Source organism: Pseudophryne corroboree, chromosome 10, assembly GCF_028390025.1.
Source record: "Pseudophryne corroboree isolate aPseCor3 chromosome 10, aPseCor3.hap2, whole genome shotgun sequence".
NCBI lineage: Eukaryota > Metazoa > Chordata > Amphibia > Anura > Myobatrachidae > Pseudophryne > Pseudophryne corroboree.
In genome coordinates this window covers 13,926,547-13,948,048 of record NC_086453.1, presented here as the reverse complement: position 1 = coordinate 13,948,048, position 21,502 = coordinate 13,926,547, and the positions used below count along the sequence as shown (strand labels likewise).

Sequence of the window (21,502 nt, the reverse complement as noted above, 5' to 3'; positions counted from 1 at the left end):
CAGGAAGCTGCTCGCAGAAGTATGTTCTCCTGCGGCAGAATTGAATTGCTCTGTGTGGGCGCACAGTAGAAGCCGGCGGGAGAACAATTGAATCGCCGCTTCTGTGTCTCTTACTAGCTGGCTGGGGTTCGGATTCAGCAAGGGTCATTTACACATGTGCACAGTCACTTGCCCTATTACCCGCTGCATCCGCCATGTCACTTACTTTGTCCATATTGTCCGTACTGGTAGCTAGCCACGGGGTCCATGTTGTATCCTGTTGTGCTGTACGTGGGGGCGCAGTAGGACTGGGATGTCGAGAGGCTGTCCACAGACTTGATGGAGTCACTGCGCTGGCTGCAGCTGGCGGAGAGGGAGTTACTGGTTTCCAGCCCACCATGCAGAGGGGAGATGGAAAAGTCTGACTGGGACTGCGGGCCCACGCCATTGGGACTGCTGAGAATACTCATTACCTGCAAAAACAAGAGCAAGCACTCAGCATTAGCCATATAATAACACATTTATTTAATGACTCCACTGACGTTAGATGAACACTAGCCATAAAATGTAGTGTATAAGGGGGGTCATTCCGAGTTGATCGCTCGCTAGCAGTTTTTAGCAGCCGTGCAAACGCTATGCCGCCGCCCACTGGGAGTGTATTTTAGCTTAGCAGAAGTGCGAACGGTTCTATCGCAGAGCGCCTACAATTTTTTTTTGTGTCGTTTCAGAGTAGCTAAAAACCTACTCAGCGCTTGCGATCACTTCAGACTACTCAGTTCCGGATTTGACGTCACACACCCGCCCAGCGTTCGCCCAGCCACGCCTGCGTTTTCCCTGGCACGCCTGTGTTTTTCCAAACACTCCCTGATAACGGTCAGTTGCCACCCAGAAACGCCCACTTCCTGTCAATCACTCTGCGGCAACCAGTGCGACTGAAATACATCGCTAGAGCCTGTGCAAAACTGCATCATTGCGCCGCATGCGCAGAACTGCCGATTTTTAGCCTGATCGCTGCGCTGCGAACAAATGCAGCTAGCGATCAACTCGTAATGAGCACCAAGATGTAACAGATGTTATAAGGCATACAGCGTATCTGAGGAGGCGGTTATATTACAGTGATGCCAACAGTGAGATTATACCTCCCCCTAAACTTAATGTGTAACCTCTATGGGTCCACTGCAAGTCCTGTGCTACAGACACCCTTATCTGATAGAGGCAGCAGTGCGAGAGATGACTCTGTCTCTGCCATGTACAATACCATTATAAGGGGGGGATTTACCTGTTTCTGCCCCAATTCCTTATATAATGACTAAGGAGCCCATTTATCATTGAATATTTGCGGCTTAATCCCTGAAAACACCCATTTTCGAAGCGCAAATATTTAGCATCCTCTGAATTTATCAGAGAGGGACCACATAATTTGTCTCCAATACCTGCTGCGTCCCCTGCATTCCTGCCGGCAGACGCCATAGGTTTCTGTGAGGAACGCAATGCTAGGTTTACCAACATATGGAATGCGGGTAGCCAGCTGTAGCCTATGGGCTACACATTGCAGATTCAGCCGGCAGAGGATTCCCCTGAATGGTGGAGGCATGGTCAGCGAGGCCACACATCTCACTGACCACGCGCCCACCATTGCTGGGGAGAGTTCCGGGGGAACCCTGTGCCGGCAGCACTCAGAGCACACCGTAGGGTTTGGCTCCTTTTAAAGCCCTGTCCCTGCAAGTACTCTGTAATACATTCTCCCGGAATAATTGCATATTGCGATGCCTTTCTGGGCGCTAGTATCACGGCCAAATCGCATTGCAAATGTGATTATTAAATGGGCCCCTAAATCCCAAATTTCTTTGTTTTGTGAGGAAATACTCCGTTATTGTAGAGATCCCTGTTTTAAGAACACACCCATATGTGAAACATTCTCTGCCATTTATAGACAGACACACCGCAGCACAATCTCAGGTACACAACGTTATACATAGACACATCACTAACTATGTAATACAGCTACAACAGTGACACTTTATAATGCCGCTCTGGGGCGGATGCTGAATTGAGAACTAACCAAAAGAAGCAGGACCATGCTGCACTGCAGGGAGAGGGGGCAAATATATTTATTATGTTTGCGTGCAGTGTAAATACCGGCTGCTTTCGCATGTAGCCCACAAATGCTGAGTAGCTTTATAGTTACACTGCAATTTAGATTTGTGTTTGGATACGCCCCTCTCAAATCTGCTCAGGTTACATCTGCCCCACCGGCAGGGCAACATATATCCAGCATAGGTCATCGTGACGTAGTAGATGTAGGATGATGGGGTCATGACAGTACCAGGGCTATTCCGCCACTTCCTCTGATAGTTGTGATCAGATCAGTGGGGAGCTGTGTATGTGGACATATACTCTGTCCTGCCCGTGACCCCTCTCACTTTCTATCCATCCTCCTTTCACCTGCACTTTGCCAAAAACTTCCTTAGCAGTTCCGCCGCAGACGGGCGAGGAGGAGGCTGTTCCTCTGGAAACAAGTTAATGTGATTTCTAGAAGTGTTTGAAGCTGGGGTCTTGAGGAAGGGGCAGTATAATCCCCTGCAGTACAGGGGGACGCCACGCTCCCCCCTTCACCTCGCCTCTATAATGTATTACTTCTCAGTATATTACCATCACTAACCAAAAATCAATTGCAAGGCGACATCTGTAAGACTTTATCTGCCGGGATATCGGGGGCCTGTCAATCCGCCTGAGTGGCAGCTTTCTCTCCCTCCCCCCTACTCTCTCTGTCACCCCTTCCTACTTTCTCTGCACTGCTGCCCCAAATTAGTCACACTCTATTTCCATTAACCTTTCCACTGCCTGGCGCCCTGCAACGCTTTACACCCTGATTATAGGCGCAGGGGCCCATATTTATATAATGATTAATGAGCTGAGTGTTTTACTATGGGGATCCGGTCTTTAGGTCGACAGTAAGTCGGTCGACAGGGAATCTAGGTCGACGTGACAAAAGGTCGAAATGAGTTTTTCACCTTTTTTCTTTACTTTTTCATACTTTATGATCCACGCGGACTAAAATTGGGAATGGTAACCTGTGTCAACCTAAGTCTAATCTACATAACATACCACACCCTTTTCTATGACACATTAGTAGTAACCAGGAGCGGTTCTTGGTGCGGGCAAGCAGTGCCTGCGCCCGGGGCTCTGCGGCCTGGGGGCGAGGCCGCAGTCACCCCGCAGGCACCCGCCGCCTACCCACTCCCCGGCTGCAGCAGACGCCGTGGGCTGTGTGGGCGTCCGCTGCAGCCGGCGCACCTGTCAGACGCTAGAAGTCATTATTGACCTCTAGTGTCTATGCAGCGCTGCTATGGGAGAGACGTCATGATGTCTCTCCCATAGAGAGGAGCCGCGGGTGGCCAGACGGAGCAGCAGCAGCAGCGGTCGGGAAGCAGGAGCGGGGTTGGTAAGTTTTGTTTTTTTGTGTGTGTGTGTGTGTGTGTTTGTAAGCGGCTACTAAGGGGCACAGCGACAGGGGGCACAACTACTGGGGGCATAGCTATAGGGGGCACAACTACTGGGGCAAATCTACTGGGGGCATAGTTATAGGAGGCACAACTACTTGGGCAAATCTACTGGGGGCATAGCTACAGGGGGCAAATCTACTGGGGGCATAGCTACAGGGGGCACATCTACTTGGGGCACAGCTACAGGGGGCACAGCTACTGGGGGCACAACTACTGAGGGCATAACTGTGGCCCATCGCCTATGAAGCCACGACCCTATTTTTGTGGAAACTTTCGCACTAGCCGCCACAAGGTGTAGAACCGGCCCTGGTAGTAACGAGCCATTCTGTGATGACAGTAACCAAATGGCAACAACGTATCACCCTATAAAGGATGTGCAAAGTGGGATAAGTGTTAAATAATGCCGCTTTAATTGGGCACGTCACCACATTTGTTTCATTGTACATGCACCCCAGTCATGATAAGTATGAATGGAAAGCTGCCACTGCTGCACTACATACCACCCCTCCTGTGTCTGTACTTATCCCCTGCACACTCTGCATCTGCTAAACACAGGCCCGATTCCCAACCTTGACCATAGGTCACTTTGTCAGTAGTCTGAGACGTTCTCCCTGGCAGTGGGATATGTCCTTTCACTGCCCCCTTCCTCTATATCTCTCCTCACATTCACACTCTCTTCCCTCAGCAGACACTTTTCCCCTCAGGAGGTTTCATCATCCTCTCCGTACTTTAAAAGAAGAGGAGTTAAAGAAATGTAATTAATTCCCTCTATTTCTGAGCTGGGCCTGAGGGTCTGTGTCCGCGGAGGCTCCAGCCAGCGAAATCTGCACCCTTTATGATAAACCGAGTCAGCTTTAGACGTTCAAGTGCAATTAGGATCCCCCATCTCCAGACCATCAGCTCCTCTAACTTCCTGGGCCGCAGGAGGAAGAGAAATTGAGCTGCAGAGAAAACTATATGAAAGTGGGAGATAGGGATGAAAGACACACGGTACACAATGTGGGCAGATCCGCCATGTGCAGGGGTTGTTCGGAGATTAGACGCCAACTTTACACACACGGCGGCGGCGGTGGCTTCATCCGCGCTCCAAAGACATGCTACTCCCATAATTGTTATACAAGTGCTAAATTATATATAGAATAACAGTGGTGACAGCATAAAAGTAGGAACTATACGTGTCACTGTGCTGGGGGCTTTATTCTAATGGGATATTCCAAGATACGCAAAAGAAAATCATTCAGACATTTAAAGTGTCTTTCTCTATCGTCCTAAGTGGATGCTGGGGTTCCTGAAAGGACCATGGGGAATAGCGGCTCCGCAGGAGACAGGGCACAAAAAAGTAAAGCTTTACTAGGTCAGGTGGTGTGCACTGGCTCCTCCCCCTATGACCCTCCTCCAGACTCCAGTTAGATTTTGTGCCCGAACGAGAAGGGTGCAATCTAGGTGGCTCTCCTAAAGAGCTGCTTAGAGAAAGTTTAGTTTAGGTTTTTTTTTTTCTTTACAGTGAGTCCTGCTGGCAACAGGATCACTGCAACGTGGGACTTAGGGGGAAAGTAGTAAACTCACCTGCATGCAGAGTGGATTTGCTGCTTGGCTACTGGACACCATTAGCTCCAGAGGGATCGAACACAGGCCCAGCCGTGGAGTCCGGTCCCGGAGCCGCGCCGCCGACCCCCTTGCAGATGCTGAAGCGTGAAGAGGTCCGGAAACCGGCGGCTGAAGACTCCTCAGTCTTCATAAGGTAGCGCACAGCACTGCAGCTGTGCGCCATTTTCCTCTCAGCACACTTCACTGGGCAGTCACTGAGGGTGCAGAGCGCTGGGGGGGGGCGCTCTGAGAGGCAAATATAAACCTTATACAAGGCTAAAAATACCTCACATATAGCCCATAGGGGCTATATGGAGATATTTAACCCCTGCCTGACTGGAAAAATAGCGGGAGAAGAACCCGCCGAAAAAGGGGCGGGGCCTATCTCCTCAGCACACGGCGCCATTTTCTGTCACAGCTCCGCTGGTCAGAACGGCTCCCAGGTCTCTCCCCTGCACTGCACTACAGAAACAGGGTAAAACAGAGAGGGGGGGCACATTAATGGCTATATATATATATATTAAAGCAGCTATAAGGGAGCACTTAATATAAGGATATCCCTTGTATATATAGCGCTTTGTGGTGTGTGCTGGCAGACTCTCCCTCTGTCTCCCCAAAAGGGCTAGTGGGTCCTGTCTTCATTAGAGCATTCCCTGTGAGTTTGCGGTGTGTGTCGGTACGTGGTGTCGACATGTATGAGGACGATATTGGTGTGGAGGCGGAGCAATTGCCAAATATGCAGATGTCACCCCCCAGGGGGTCGACACCAGAATGGATGCCTTTATTTGTGGAATTACGTGATGGTTTATCTTCCCTTAAACAGTCAGTTGAGGACATGAGGCGGCCGGACAATCAATTAATGCCTGTCCAGGCGCCTCAAACACCGTCAGGGGCTGTAAAACGCCCTTTGCCTCAGTCGGTCGACACAGACCCAGACACGGGCACTGATTCCAGTGACGACGGTAGAAATTCAAACGTATTTTCCAGTAGGGCCACACGTTATATGATTTTGGCAATGAAGGAGACGTTACATTTAGCTGATACTACAGATACCGTAAAACAGGGTATTATGTATGGTGTGAAAAAACTACAAACAGTTTTTCCTGAATCAGAAGAATTAAATGACGTGTGTGATGAAGCGTGGGTTGCTCCTGATAAAAAGTTGATAATTTCAAAAAAGTTATTGGCATTATACCCTTTCCCGCCAGAGGTTAGGGCGCGCTGGGAAACACCCCCTAAGGTGGACAAGGCGCTCACACGCTTATCCAAACAAGTGGCGTTACCCTCTCCTGAGACGGCCGCACTTAAGGATCCATCAGATAGAAAGATGGAAGTTATTCAAAAGAATATATACACACATGCAGGTGTTATACTACGACCAGCTATAGCAACTGCCTGGATGTGCAGTGCTGGAGTAGTTTGGTCAGAATCCCTGATTGAAAATATTGATACCCTAGATAGGGACAATGTTTTACTGTCGTTAGAACAAATAAAGGATGCATTTATCTATATGCGTGATGCACAGAGGGATATTTGCACACTGGCATCTCGGATGAGTGCTATGTCCATTTCAGCCAGAAGAGCCTTATGGACACGACAGTGGACAGGCGATGCGGATTCAAAACGTCACATGGAGGTTTTGCCGTATAAAGGGGAGGAGTTATTTGGAGTTGGTCTATCAGACTTGGTGGCCACGGCTACTGCCGGGAAATCCACTTTTTTACCTCAAGTCACTCCCCAACAGAGAAAGGCACCGACCTTTCAACCGCAGCCTTTTCGCTCCTACAAAAATAAGAGAGCAAAGGGCTTGTCGTATCTGCCACGAGGCAGAGGAAGAGGGAAGAGACACCAACAGGCAGCTCCTTCCCAGGAACAGAAGCCCTCCCCGGCTCCTGCAAAAACCTCAGCATGACGCTGGGGCCTCTCAAGCGGACTCGGGGACAGTGGGAGGCCGTCTCAAAAATTAGCGCGCAGTGGGCTCACTCGCAGGTAGACCCCTGGATCCTGCAGATAATATCTCAGGGGTACAGGTTGGAATTAGAGACGGATCCTCCTCATCGTTTCCTGAAGTCTGCCTTACCAACCGTCTCTTCCGAAAGGGAGAGGGTGTTGGAAGCCATTCACAAGCTGTACGCTCAGCAGGTGATAGTCAAAGTACCCCTATTACAACAAGGAAAGGGGTATTATTCCACTCTATTTGTGGTACCGAAGCCGGATGGCTCGGTAAGGCCTATTCTAAATCTGAAGTCCTTGAACCTCTACATAAAAAAGTTCAAGTTCAAGATGGAGTCACTCAGAGCAGTGATAGCGAACCTGGAAGAAGGGGACTTTATGGTATCCTTGGACATCAAGGATGCGTATCTACACGTTCCGATTTACCCCGCACACCAGGGGTACCTCAGGTTCATTGTTCAAAACTGTCACTATCAGTTTCAGACGCTGCCGTTCGGATTGTCCACGGCGCCTCGGGTCTTTACCAAGGTAATGGCCGAGATGATGATTCTTCTTCGAAGAAAAGGCGTATTAGTTATCCCATACTTGGACGATCTCCTAATAAGGGCAAGGTCCAGAGAACAGCTGGAGACAGCTTTAGCACTATCTCAAGAGGTGCTAAGACAACACGGGTGGATTCTGAATATTCCAAAATCCCATTTAATCCCGACAACTCGTCTGCTGTTCCTAGGAATGATTCTGGACACGGTTCAGAAAAAGGTTTTCCTTCCAGAGGAAAAAGCCAAGGAGTTATCCGATCTGATCAGGAACCTCCTAAAACCAGGAAAAGTGTCAGTACATCAATGCACAAGAGTCCTGGGAAAAATGGTGGCTTCTTACGAAGCAATTCCATTCGGCAGATTCCATGCAAGAATATTCCAAAGGGATCTGTTGGACAAATGGTCAGGGTCGCATCTGCAGATGCACCTGCGAATAACCCTGTCACCAAAGACAAGGGTGTCACTTCTGTGGTGGTTGCAGAAGGCTCACCTATTAGAAGGCCGCAGATTCGGCATTCAGGATTGGATCCTGGTGACCACGGACGCCAGCCTGAGAGGCTGGGGAGCAGTCACACAAGGAAGAAACTTCCAGGGAGTATGGACGAGTCTGGAAAAGTCTCTTCACATAAACATTCTGGAACTAAGAGCAATCTACAATGCTCTAAGCCAGGCGGAACTTCTCCTGCAAGGAAAGCCGGTGTTGATTCAGTCGGACAACATCACGGCGGTCGCCCATGTAAACAGGCAGGGCGGCACAAGAAGCAGGAGTGCAATGGCAGAAGCTGCCAAGATTCTTCGCTGGGCGGAGAATCACGTGATAGCACTGTCAGCAGTGTTCATCCCGGGCGTGGACAACTGGGAAGCAGACTTCCTCAGCAGACACGATCTTCATCCGGGAGAGTGGGGTCTACATCCAGAAGTCTTCAACATGTTAATAGACCGTTGGGAAAGACCAATTGTAGACATGATGGCGTCTCGCCTCAACAAGAAACTGGACAAATATTGCGCCAGGTCAAGAGATCCACAGGCAATAGCTGTGGACGCACTGGTAACTCCTTGGGTGTACCAGTCAGTGTATGTGTTTCCTCCTCTGCCGCTCATACCAAAGGTATTGAAGATCATACGGCAAAGAAGAGTAAGAACAATACTAGTGGTTCCGGATTGGCCGAGAAGGACTTGGTATCCGGAACTTCAAGAGATGCTCACGGACGAACCGTGGCCTCTACCTCTGAGAAGGGACCTGCTACAGCAGGGTCCCTGTCTTTTTCAAGACTTACCGCGGCTGCGTTTGACGGCATGGCGGTTGAACGCCAGATCCTAAAAGGGAAAGGCATTCCAGAAGAAGTCATTCCTACCTTGATTAAGGCACGGAAGGAAGTCACCGTGAAACATTATCACCGCATTTGGCGAAAATATGTAGCGTGGTGCGAGGATCGGAGGGTTCCGACGGAGGAATTCCAACTGGGTCGTTTCCTACATTTCCTGCAATCAGGATTATCTATGGGTCTCAAATTGGGATCCATTAAGGTTCAAATTTCGGCCCTGTCAATATTCTTCCAAAAAGAATTGGCCTCTGTCCCTGAGGTCCAGACTTTTGTCAAGGGAGTACTGCATATACAGCCTCCTGTGGTGCCTCCGGTGGCACCGTGGGATCTAAATGTAGTTTTAGATTTCCTCAAATCCCATTGGTTTGAACCATTGAAAAAGGTGGATTTGAAATATCTCACATTGAAAGTGACTATGTTACTAGCCCTGGCCTCTGCCAGGAGAGTATCTGAATTGGCGGCTTTATCTTATAAAAGTCCTTATCTGATCTTCCATTCGGATAGGGCAGAACTGCGGACTCGTCCGCATTTTCTCCCTAAAGTGGTATCAGCATTTCATCTGAACCAACCTATTGTGGTGCCTGCGGCCACTAGCGACTTGGAGGACTCCAAGTTGTTGGACGTTGTCAGAGCCTTAAAAATATACATTGCAAGGACGGCTGGAGTCAGAAAATCTGACTCGCTGTTTATATTGTATGCACCCAACAAGTTGGGCGCACCTGCTTCTAAGCAGTCGATTGCTCGTTGGATTTGTAACACAATTCAACTTGCACATTCTGTGGCAGGCCTGCCACAGCCTAAAACTGTAAAAGCCCACTCCACAAGGAAGGTGGGCTCATCTTGGGCGGCTGCCCGAGGGGTCTCGGCATTACAACTCTGCCGAGCAGCTACGTGGTCGGGGGAGAACACGTTTGTAAAATTTTACAAATTTGATACCCTGGCAAAGGAGGACCTGGAGTTCTCTCATTCGGTGCTGCAGAGTCATCCGCACTCTCCCGCCCGTTTGGGAGCTTTGGTATAATCCCCATGGTCCTTTCAGGAACCCCAGCATCCACTTAGGACGATAGAGAAAATAAGAATTTACTTACCGATAATTCTATTTCTCGGAGTCCGTAGTGGATGCTGGGCGCCCATCCCAAGTGCGGATTATCTGCAATACTTGTACATAGTTATTGTTAACTAATTCGGGTTATTGTTAAGGAGCCATCTTAAGAGGCCCTTTCTGTTGTCATACTGTTAACTGGGTTTAGATCACAAGTTGTACGGTGTGATTGGTGTGGCTGGTATGAGTCTTACCCGGGATTCAAAATGCCTCCCTTATTGTGTATGCTCGTCCGGGCACAGTACCTAACTGGAGTCTGGAGGAGGGTCATAGGGGGAGGAGCCAGTGCACACCACCTGACCTAGTAAAGCTTTACTTTTTTGTGCCCTGTCTCCTGCGGAGCCGCTATTCCCCATGGTCCTTTCAGGAACCCCAGCATCCACTACGGACTCCGAGAAATAGAATTATCGGTAAGTAAATTCTTATTTTTTTTATGTTTGTATAGAAATTGCCTACACACACATATATATATATATATATATTTGTATACAGTAGATAGATCGATACATACATACACACACTTTCCAACACTCAGTGAAAAGCCTTGATGGCGTCTCAGAAATTGTTTACACATTAGTTTGAACTTTGTAAAGCAAAACTGTTACATTTGTATTTTGTTCAGTTGAGTTTGTTAAAAAATAAATAAATTGTTTTTCTAAGCAGCAAAGCACCCAATAAAGGAGGTCATTCTGAGTTGATCGCTCGCTAGCAGTTTTTAGCAGCCGTGCATACGCTATGCCGCCGCCCACTGGGAGTGTATTTTAGCTTAGCAGAAGTGCGAACGAAAGGATCGCAGAGCGGCTGCAAAGTTTTTTTGTGCAGTTTCAGAGTAGCTCAAAACCTACTCAGCGCTTGCGATCACTTCAGACTATTCAGTTCCGGATTTGACGTCACACACCCGCCCAGCGTTCGCCCAGCCACGCCTGCGTTTTCCCTGCCGCGCCTGCGGTTTTCCGCACACTCCCTGAAAACGGTCAGCTGACACCCAGAAACGCCCACTTCATGTCAATCACTCTGCGGCAAGCAGTGAAGCAGTGCGACTGAAATGCATCGCTAGACCCTGTGCAAAACTACATAGTTCGTTGTGCCCGTACGTCGTGCGTGCGCATTGCGACGCAAGCGCAGAACTGCCATTTTTTTAGCCTGATCGCTGCGCTGCAAACAAATTCAGCTAGCGATCAACTCGGAATGACCCTCAAAGTGCAGGAAATGGGCAAATATCCTGAATATGTGTATGCTACATGCCTCTGCTCCGGTCTAGCTGGGCAGAAAGCAGAGCAGGCCGCAGCAGTGTGATAACTGCGCTCTGTAACATAAATGCTATATGCCTGATTCATAGTTAGAAGGGATCGAAGAAAGGAGCAAATCATGTTGGTGCAGTGGTTAGCAGTACTGACTCACAGCCCTGAGGTCTGGGGTTCAGTTCTCACCACGACCCTTACTGTGTGGAGTTTGTATGTTCTCCTGTGTTTGCGTAGGTTTCCTCTGGGTGCTCTGGTTTCCTCCCACAATCCAAAAACATGCTTTTAGCATAAGTGGCTCCCAAAAAAATAGCTTTAGTGTGTATGTGTGTCCGTCTGATAGGAAATATAGATTGTAAGCTCCACTGGGTCAGGGGCTGATGCGACTGGCCAAACATTGTCTGTAATGCTCATGCGCTATATAATGTGCATGCGCTATATAAATAACATAAGCAGCTGGCGTGTTCCCTGCATTTGCACCCCTTGCATTGCATCACGGTATATTCCAGGAGCAAATTGCTCCTTGTTTGCGTCCCCATTTACTCCTAACTCTGCACCAGGCCCTGTGTGACTGTTTTAGAAGAAACTGGAATCACAAAGAAAACCAGAAGATTAATTGAACTTAACTGGGCTATGTAAGTGAATGAGCCCCGTCCTCACCTTTCCATCACCCTCCTCTCGCTGAGCAGGTAGCCCTCCCCTCTTTCCTTTGCTTTCCCCCCAGGCTCTTAGTAATGGAGAGTTCACACTGACTTATTGCTTCAAAACAAGATTTCCTGAGATCTTTAGAGCTACCCCACCAGTGCCCCCCTTCTCCTCCTTTCTGGTGGAAGGTTCGATAAAAGTGAGGGAGGCAGAGAATACAAAGAGTTCTCCGAATGACACATCCCAGCCCTGGGCGCTCTTTCTCCAGCTCAGTACCCAGCGCTGCACTGCTACTCTGATCAATGGCAGACCTCTATCTGTGAGCTGCGCTTAGTATAGCTCCCTGGGCCTGATCTTCCAGACAAGGAGGTCAGGCCGTGATGAAATACCTGAGGACAGAGAGTAGCTGCAGATAACAGTGATCCGTTTCTTAAACCGGATAGTGACCTTTTTATCACTGGATCCACTGTGTCGAATCCATGATACGGCCAGATAAGCCGACGCGTAAAGTAATGAATAACTTCCCAGGAGTCTGACTTTGTTTTCCTTTATTTTATATGAAGGTTTAAACATCTGAAAACACCTTTTACTTTTCTAACGGTTCTAGTTTTTCTTCCCGACGCATTTTACTCTTTTAAGTTTTAACCCCCCGTGCTCAAATGCTCTAAAAGAAATCTTCTTGCAGAGGAGAGATTGACACCTCCTAAAACACCGTTTACATATTACTAAAGTAAAACCGGAATGATAATGCAGAGATAAGAGATATGATAATATTAAAGGGCTGCTTGCAGCTGCCTAGCGGGATTTGCTGGACAAGATTGCAGTGCTTAGCTGCTCGTCCATACACTTGATCTTGGAGTTAGGTTAGGACGTTTGATCACTGCGCACGCCCTGTACGGGGTTACTGCGCACAACCATGGTGATTTCTTACAGTGTACAGGAAACGTTCCGATTGCCGGGATTTCAGGATTCTTCATGCATTTGGGAGAATTACTGTCCTGGTTTTGCTGTTGAATCAGCAGCGACTACAAAAGATCAATGTGGAAGCAGCCACTGTAGCCGTTTGCCCACTGGGTTAGCGATACCATTATATCCAGATGTAAGTCTGCCTCCCACATCTGTAACTTATCTCCATCGGAACGTTTGTTTGCTACTCCGCTCCGGCACTCATTTGTTTTCTGCTAAAATTGAAGCTGAAAGATGGGAAGTTTAGGAGCAATAGGAAATTGAGCAAGAAAATTAGGAGAGGAGAAGATGGAAGGGGGGGGGGGGGGGGCTGTGAGAGAAGAGGCCTACTGATTGTTTGAAAGATATGACTATTTAGAGAGAATGACTGCATAAATTTAATTAAAGCGTTTTCACGCTGCAAATGGCTGATTGTAATTATGTTCCCAGCCTCACTTAGTGGAGAAGATGTTGCCTCTTTGTGTAATGAAGGACAGCGAGCAGATGACAGCCACCTATTCAGCAGCTTCTTTGTGTCAGGTGTTTAACTGGGGGATGAAATCGGGGGGAAGGGGGTGAACAAAGATAGGAGCAGACTGAGCAGGCAGTCTATGCAGTCTGTGAGTCTGAGCAATGTTACAGATATAGGGGGTCATTCCGAGTTGTTCGCTAGCTGCATTCGTTCGCAGCGCAGCGTTCAGGCTAAAAAAATGGCACTTCTGCGCATGCGTACACGGCGCAATGCGCACACGCGACGTACTATTACAACGAACAATGTAGTTTCACACAGGGTCTAGCAAAGCTTTTCAGTCGCACTGACGGCCACAGAGTGATTGACATGAAGGGGGCGTTTCCGGGTGGCAACTGACCGTTTTCAGGGTGTGTTAGGAAAAATGCAGGCGTGTCAGGAAAAACGCAGGCGTGGCTGGGCGAACGCAGGGCGTGTTTGTGACGTCAAATCCGAAACTGAATGTTCTGAAGTAATCGCAAGCGCTGAGTAGGTTTGGAGCTACTCTGAAACTGCACAAACTTATTTTGTAGCCGCTCTGCGATCCTTTCGTTCGCACTTCTGCTAAGCTATAATACACTCCCAGTGGGAGGCGGCATAGCGTTTGCACGGCTGCTAAAAACTGATAGCGAGCGATCAACTCGGACCCCCATAAACAGTAACATTGCATATACATGACAGATACTCCTTTCTAGGTCTGATGCAACTAGACTACACTAAAGTCTCCAGTGTGTTAAAAGTTGTGTAGGTTATTGTGACCCCTGGACACATCTCAGGAAGGCGTTGCCTGGGTCAGTTTAACTCCCATTAGTTCTCTCCCCGCTGTATTTACCACGACCACTTCTACACTACAGGAAAGTGTCGTCACTGCTAAATAAATGCACTGCGCACGGTCACCAGCTATCTGCATCTGTATACCTGGAACACATTATACCAGTACTTTGTAAATCACGCTTTTATTTTGGGTGTTCCATAAAAGTGTTATACACTTTGGGTCTGCATGCATTACCCATGCTCCTTCCCACAGGAAGCCCGCTATATGTGTGCTGTATATCTATAGGGGCCTCCTAGTGAGTGCAGAGATTCTTCAGCACATGTTCTGCAAGCCAAGTGTTGCATGCTCCTCAGGCAGTGACAATATCTGTGTGTGAGGGACGGGGCAGGCTGGAGGTAGGGAGAGTGTTGTGGGCTAATTGAGGCAGATTAGGACACAGATTGCCAGTGACAGAAACTGGGCAGTGACAAGGAGGGGACGGTGAGGGGCGATTAACACCCGAGAAAACAAGCTGTCACATCTCACAAGACGTTAAATCCGCACTCCATTGAAACGCGTCAGTTCCATTAACCTCCTTCTCCCCCAGCATCGTCTGTCCATCTATCTCTAGTTGCCTTAATTTAATTTGGAAGGTCTGCTACTTTGTTCTCCATTTCAAGGCTTCGGTCTGGCTTTCGCTGAGCCACCTTACAGCAGGTAGTTTGGAAACATACAATAGGCCCACTCTATCCTGTGACTACAGCCTTCATCCCTAAATCATGCCCAAATTCAGCAGATTATTACTACAGTACTATAATGTTTTATAAAGAAGAACAAAGACCATATGTAATAGTGACCTTATACACTCGCTTGTATGAAACCAAGTTCATAGAGAATGAATGACCTTCTCCAGTAATGTGCGCAGCGCTGGAATGTCCAGCTAAAAGCTGCGAGATTTGTGTGAAGCTGCGGCTGCCCCCTCCTCTTAGAGGTGAGGTCAAGCTGTGCGGTCAGGTCTGAATTAGCCCCAGTGGGTGGTGCACTGAGTACATAGCACACCTTGCTTTATATGACCTTTCTGCTAGTAACCCAAGCAACATGATGTTTGTTTGTTTTTTAAGATATTTGTTCTTGTAAAGTAGGAGTTCTATCATTTTGTATCGTTTGATATTTTCAAACGTTTCTCTCTGATACAGTGCTGCAGGTAATGCACTGCATATATTTTAATCCTTGCCCATACTAAGAGCGTAATTCAGACCTCAAGGCGGCCGACCGCGCATGCGTATGGATTGTAATGCGCAGGCGCGAGTCCAAACGGCGAAAAAATCCTGCGTCTTTTTTATCGCTAGGTGAACACAGGCTGATTGACAGAAAGCGGACGTTTGTGGGTGGTAACTGGCCGTTTTCTGGGAGTGTCAGGAAAAACGCAGGCGTTCCCAAGTTCTTTCAGGGTGGGTCTGTGACGTCAGCTCCGCCCCCCGATCAGCCTGTTTGTATTGCACTGGAGGAGTAAGTCCTGGGCTACGCACACACACTGGAAAAATCATTCCATGGTGAGTGAGTACAAACGGATTTGCAGCTGACCGGCGTATGCAAAGCTTTTCACATGGTGTATGCAGACTTGCACCGGGCGTTTTTTTTACTCTGTCTGGCCAGCGACTATCCGCAGAGGAGCGAACACGTCTGAATTAGGGGCTACAGTTCTCCAAGCATCTGTTAAATTGTTACCTAGTACCCCAGACACACACACAACCTGGTCGCTGTATTCTGCCCAAGATATTGTAAGTGCTGGACGCGACGATTGCTGATAATTCCAGTGCTTCAGCGTAGTGCCACATGACTAAAATGCCTTCATGTACACCCACATACTATTGTCCTGTACGCATACTTACAGGACTAAGAGATATGAATTGTGTACAGTACGTGAATACTCACATAGGACCACGTTTTGGGGGGATATCCAATTAGCCCTGGTATTTTATTGGGGCTATCTAATTAGCCCCAATAAGCCGCGGTACACGCCAACTTATCATGGATTATGTTTCACCACCCAGAAACAGCCCCGTTTTCGTCCAAAAACGGGGCTGTTTCACACAAAAATACACAGGTTTCACTGAACCTGCGTGTTTTTGGGAGAAAGTTTTTGTTTTTTTTACAGGCGATCAATCTGGATAGCCTGTAAAAATAAATCGGTGAAACCTCGGAAAAAAATCAGAAAAACGTCCGAAAACGGCTGTTTTTCGGACCCGATGTTTTACCGGGGATAATTGGATATCCCCCTTGGAGTACAAATATAAATGTGTTTTGTGTAAGATTTGGTGTACTGCGCCCGTATTAGTTTACTGTATCTTATACTGACAGGGCCGGAGTAAGGTTTGTGGGAGTCCAAGGCAACTAACTTGTAGGGGCCCCTACCAATACAACTGTCATTAAGATAAGCTAGCGATGTTATTAAACAGTGTGTAAATACCCCCGGCTCAACAAGTGTATTAAGTACACTGTAGTGCCCCCAATTCACAATATGCCACACAGAAATCTCCTGTAGAAGGATAATTACCACTGCAGATCCCAGTCTCCATTATTATCAAGTGGGGACTACAAACCGACCCTCATACCAACTCCATAAAGGAGAAGCTTTCCAGAGTTTTGTCCCGGTAGTTTACACCATCTTCCGATAGCTTAATCTGCTGTACACCATCGGAGGCATCTTCAGATCCCTCTCCCGCAGCCTCCGTCCGGCTCCCGATTCTGACTCTGTATATATACTGCCACGATACGGATTGTACCTACTGTACACGGGCCCCTTTGTTTAACTCTTAATTAGGCCTATAGGATGTGAATCAATTACAGCTTACTAATGAGTGTATGAGAATATAGCATTATTAATAGGAAGCTTTCAGTATGTCTGTGTACACCGCAGGGGGGGGGGGGGGGGCAGGAAATTGTGCAGAAACTATGTAGGAGCTCATTGCTTCTAAATGCAAAGAAAGTTTCTATGATATTCAGGGATATGCTGTTATGTTCCACAGAACCTTTTTAGGACAGGTGCTCAGGGGTATGGAAACTTTCAGCACTCCTGGCTGGGTCCGCTTGTAATAATTATTAGTTTATATTGAGCGTGACACTTGTTCCCCATTCTCCACATTGACTGTCTGTAGAATAGAGAGCGGTGAGTCAGACAGGCAGCAGGAAGGAGGAGGGAGCAGCAGCAAATGTCAGGGCAAATTACTCCTGACAGTGTTAATATCTGCGCCTCCTAGCAGTAATTGCAAATAAATAAATAGTGAAGTGGCTCTCAGCTGGAGCCCCTAACCAGATGAGGCTGCGGAGACAGCCCACTCCCCCTACACCTCCTAACTGGGGTACACCGAGGAAATTAACCCTTTCAGACCCCCTGCCGCTCAGCCTGCACCCCGGATAAACCCAGTTTTTCTGAGTATTCCGCATCCTGGGGATTCCTAATGTCATCAGGAAGCTACCGAGCAAAGCGCGGCTAACAATGTAGCTTACAGCCCACTTATCTGATGCAGCGTAAACAAAAAAAAACACACTTTGTATTTTTATTTATTTATTTGTGTAAATCTCCTCATTTTCTGTAACAAAAGATAAGCCTAAATTCCTATGTTTTAAAACCTGATCAGCATGCATGTATCTGGTGTGATTTCCTCCCTTACAAAGCAGAGATAGAGAGGGCTTTTCATCCTGCTATTTAGTAAGCAGCCCCCAGTACCGGCGGATAAATCTATTAAGACGTACAGTACTGCATTGTGGGATATCTCAGGAGAAGCCGCAATCTTTGTATTCCAGTGAAAGGAATCACCGGCAGAACTATAAGCAATTTATATTGGTGTCAGCATGATGGAAACTTTCAAACACTGGTGGAAAAGTATTTTCAGTATTCATTATATTGCTGGGAATGCTGCTGCCTAAGAACCAGGGCCCTCATTCCGAGTCGTTCGCTCGTTCTTTTTTTTCGCATCGCAGTGAAAATCAGCTTAGAGCGCATGCGCAATGTTCGCACTGCGACTGCGCTAAGTAATTCTGCTATGAAGAAAGTATTTTTACTCACGGCTTTTTGTTCGCACCGGCGAACGTAGTGTGATTGACAGGAAATGGGTGTTACTGGGCGGAAACACGGCGTTTTATGGGCGTGTGGCTGAAAACGCTACCGTTTCCGGAAAAAACGCAGGAGTGGCCGGAGAAACGGGGGAGTGTCTGGGCGAACGCTGGGAGTGTTTGTGACGTCAAACCAGGAACGACAAGCACTGAACTGATCGCACAGGCAGAGTAAGTCTGGAGCTACTCTAAAACTGCTAAGTTTTTTTTGTTCGCAATATTGCGTAAACTTCGTTCGCACTTTTAAGATGCTAAGATACACTCCCAGTAGGCGTAGACTAAGCGTGTGTAACTCTGCTAAATTCGCCTTGCGACCGATCAACTCGGAATGAGGGCCCAGGTGTCTTCATGTGAGAATATTGTGTACAGACTAAAGTGGGCAGCGCAGATTGCATAGTGGTTAGCATTACTGCCTCAAAGCTCTGAGGGCATGAGTTCAATGCCAGATCAATGCACTATGGAGGTCATTCCGAGTTGATCGCTCGCTAGCTATTTTTTGCAGCGCAGCGATCAGATAGACGCCGCCTATAGGGGAGTGTATTTTCGCTTTGCAAGTGTGCGAACGCTTATGCAGCTGCTGCGATCACTTCAGCCTGTCCGGGCCTGGAATTTACATCAGACACCCGCCCTGCAAACGCTTGGACACGCCTGCGTTTTTCCAACCACTCCCTGAAGATGGTCAGTTAACACCCACAAACGCCTTCCTGTCAATCTTCTTGCGATCGGCTGTGCGAATGGATTCTTCGTTAATTCCATCGCCCAGCAACGATCCACTTTGTATCCGTACGACGCGCCTGCGCATTGCGGTGCATACGCATGCGCAGTTTTGCCGAGTTTTGACCTGATTGCAGCACTGCAAAAAATAGCTAGCGTGCGATCAGGTCCGAATGACCCCCTATATGTATAGAGTTTGTGTGTGCTCCCTGTGGTTGCGTTAGTTACCTCCGGGTGCTCCAGTCTCCCCCCACACTATTGTTAAAAAAACAACCCCAACCCATTCTGCTAGGCTAACTGGCTTTTGACAAGACAAAAAAAGAACCCTGTTGTGTGCATGTGTGTCATAGGGGGTCATTCCGAGTTGATCGCTAGCTGCATTTGTTCGCAGCGCAGCGATCAGGCTAAAAAACGGCAGTTCTGCGCATGCGTTCGCGGCATACGGGCACAACGACCGATGCAGTTTTGCACAGGGTCTAGCGATGCATTTCAGTCGCACTGCTGGCCGCAGAGTGATTGACAGGAAGTGGGCGTTTCTGGGTGGCAACTGACCGTTTTCAGGGAGTGTTCAGAAAAACGCAGGCGTGGTAGGAAAAACGCAGGCGTGGCTGGGCGAACGCTGGGCGGGTTTGTGACGTCAAATCCGAAACTGAATGGTCTGAAGTGATCGCAAGCGCTGAGTAGGTTTTGAGCTACTCTGAAACTGCACAAAAATTTTTTGTACCCGCTCTGCGATCCTTTCGTTCGCACTTCTGCTAAGCTAAAATACACTCCCAGTGGGAGGCGGCATAGCGTTTGCACGGCTGCTAAAAACTGCTAGCGAGCGATCAACTCGGAATGACCCCCCATAGTCTGGCCTCTCTCCGATATCGGACCATCGACCATATCGCACCACTCATAAGAGGGGGAAATCGTGGTCAGTTGCTTTTGAGAGTGGAATGCAGATGGATCTTTCTTTTGGAAATGTTGTCCCTTGGGGACTGAATGAGTTAGGATTAGCTTATTATTTGTAATGATTTAGTAATCTGTTTTCTGTGCTAGTTTGTTTCCATTTTATTTTATCCGTTCATTCATTCATTTCCTAACTTTTGTATTATTTTTATTTTTTTTCACTTATTTTTATGTTTGTTTACATTTATTTTATATGTTTTTGGGTTGATTGTCATAATTTACTTTTAGTTTGCATTTATTTGTATTGATCTAGTTTTAGTTCTACTTATAGCTGTTCTGTTGGTCCTATACTTTGCTTCTGCTATGTTGTGGTGACCATTCTTCTAATGATAGCCATACCATTTAGTGTTTCGTTTCATGGTGTTGCTGTATGTTGATATCAGTCACGCCTATTATGTTATATTATGATTATTACCATGTGATATAACTGTAATCTATCACGGTATGTATCTAAGCTAGCAGGGTGTGCATTGTTTTGTATATATTTTGTTGTCTGGTTACTTATTCTCGTTGTCTGTTGTTTCACATTTGTCAGGTGGTTCGGCTCCCTCCATGACACTGGTGTCCGCGCTTCCCTGTGACATCACTTCTCAGCGCAGAATGCAGCAGGCAGACGGCGCCATGGGCGGTCTGGTATAGGGTATATAGGTACATTGTCTTCATTGGTTTGTTTATGCCCTGATGAAAATGTTCTATAAACGTTGAAACGTCGGCTGATACCCGAGTTCCTTTTTCTATATTTACAATAAGTGCTGCCTACTACATTTATACAGTAGGTGTGTTGTGTGTGTGTGTGTGTGTGTGTGTGTGTGTGTGTGTGTGTGTGTGTGTGTGTGTGTGTGTGTGTGTGTGTGTGTGTACAGTGATGTTTTAGTGTTCTGGCTTCATTTGAATATTATATTGTACTGTGCTCTTCTATAGTTGCATTTTGTGAATAGTTTAAGTCACGTGTGATGCTTAAAAGGAAACATTTGAAATACTGTATGGGCTTGATTCATGTTTGTAAGTAAAGCAAAAAAAGCAATTGATTTTGTGCCTGGAACAAACCATGTTGCAATGCAGAGGGAGCACATACATTTATATTGTTTCTGTGCAGGGTAAATACTGGCTGCTTTGTTTTTACACTGCAATTTAGATTTTAGTTTGCACACACCCCACCCAAATCTAACTCTCTCTGCACATGTTACATCTGCCCCACCTGCAGTGCACATGGTTTTGCCCAGTTGCTTGTTATTTTTGCTTTACTTACAAACAAGAATCAGAACCTCTGTGCTTTGTTTCATCAAACCCAATAGGCAGTTGGACAGTTATACCCCTTTCTCACATACACCTCAACCTGGGTCTTGGCTTAGGTGGTCATTCCGAGTTGATCGCTAGCTGAAAATGTTCGCTGCGCAGCGATGATGCAAAAAAAGGCACTTATGCGCATACGGCGCAATGCGCACGCGCGACGTACTTTCGCAACGGCCGATGTAGTTTCACACAAGGTCTAGCGAAGCTTTTCAGTCGCACTGGTGGCCGCAGAGTGATTGACAGGAAGTGGGCGTTTCTGGGTGTCACCTGACCGTTTTCAGGGAGTGTTTGGAAAAACGCAGGCTCCCCAGGAAAAACGCAGGCGTGGCTGGGCGAACGCAGGG

At 47.6% G+C, this 21,502-nt stretch overlaps 1 protein-coding gene and 1 long non-coding RNA gene across 5 annotated transcripts in view; one reads left to right on the top strand and one right to left on the bottom strand.

The window, feature by feature from the left end:
* Positions 1–21,502, bottom strand: part of PAX7 (paired box 7) — a 193,887-nt gene that overhangs the window by 10,124 nt on the left and 162,261 nt on the right. For both annotated transcript variants that reach the window (XM_063942123.1, XM_063942124.1), the window contains exon 8: positions 206–452. In XM_063942123.1, the coding sequence (XP_063798193.1) occupies positions 206–452 (247 nt within the window). The remainder of the gene's footprint in view (positions 1–205; positions 453–21,502) is intronic.
* LOC134965767 (uncharacterized) overlaps positions 1–21,502 on the top strand; it is a 168,719-nt gene that overhangs the window by 31,458 nt on the left and 115,759 nt on the right. For all 3 annotated transcript variants that reach the window (XR_010188512.1, XR_010188511.1, XR_010188510.1), the window contains exon 2: positions 20,401–20,513. This is a non-coding gene — a long non-coding RNA (uncharacterized LOC134965767). The remainder of the gene's footprint in view (positions 1–20,400; positions 20,514–21,502) is intronic.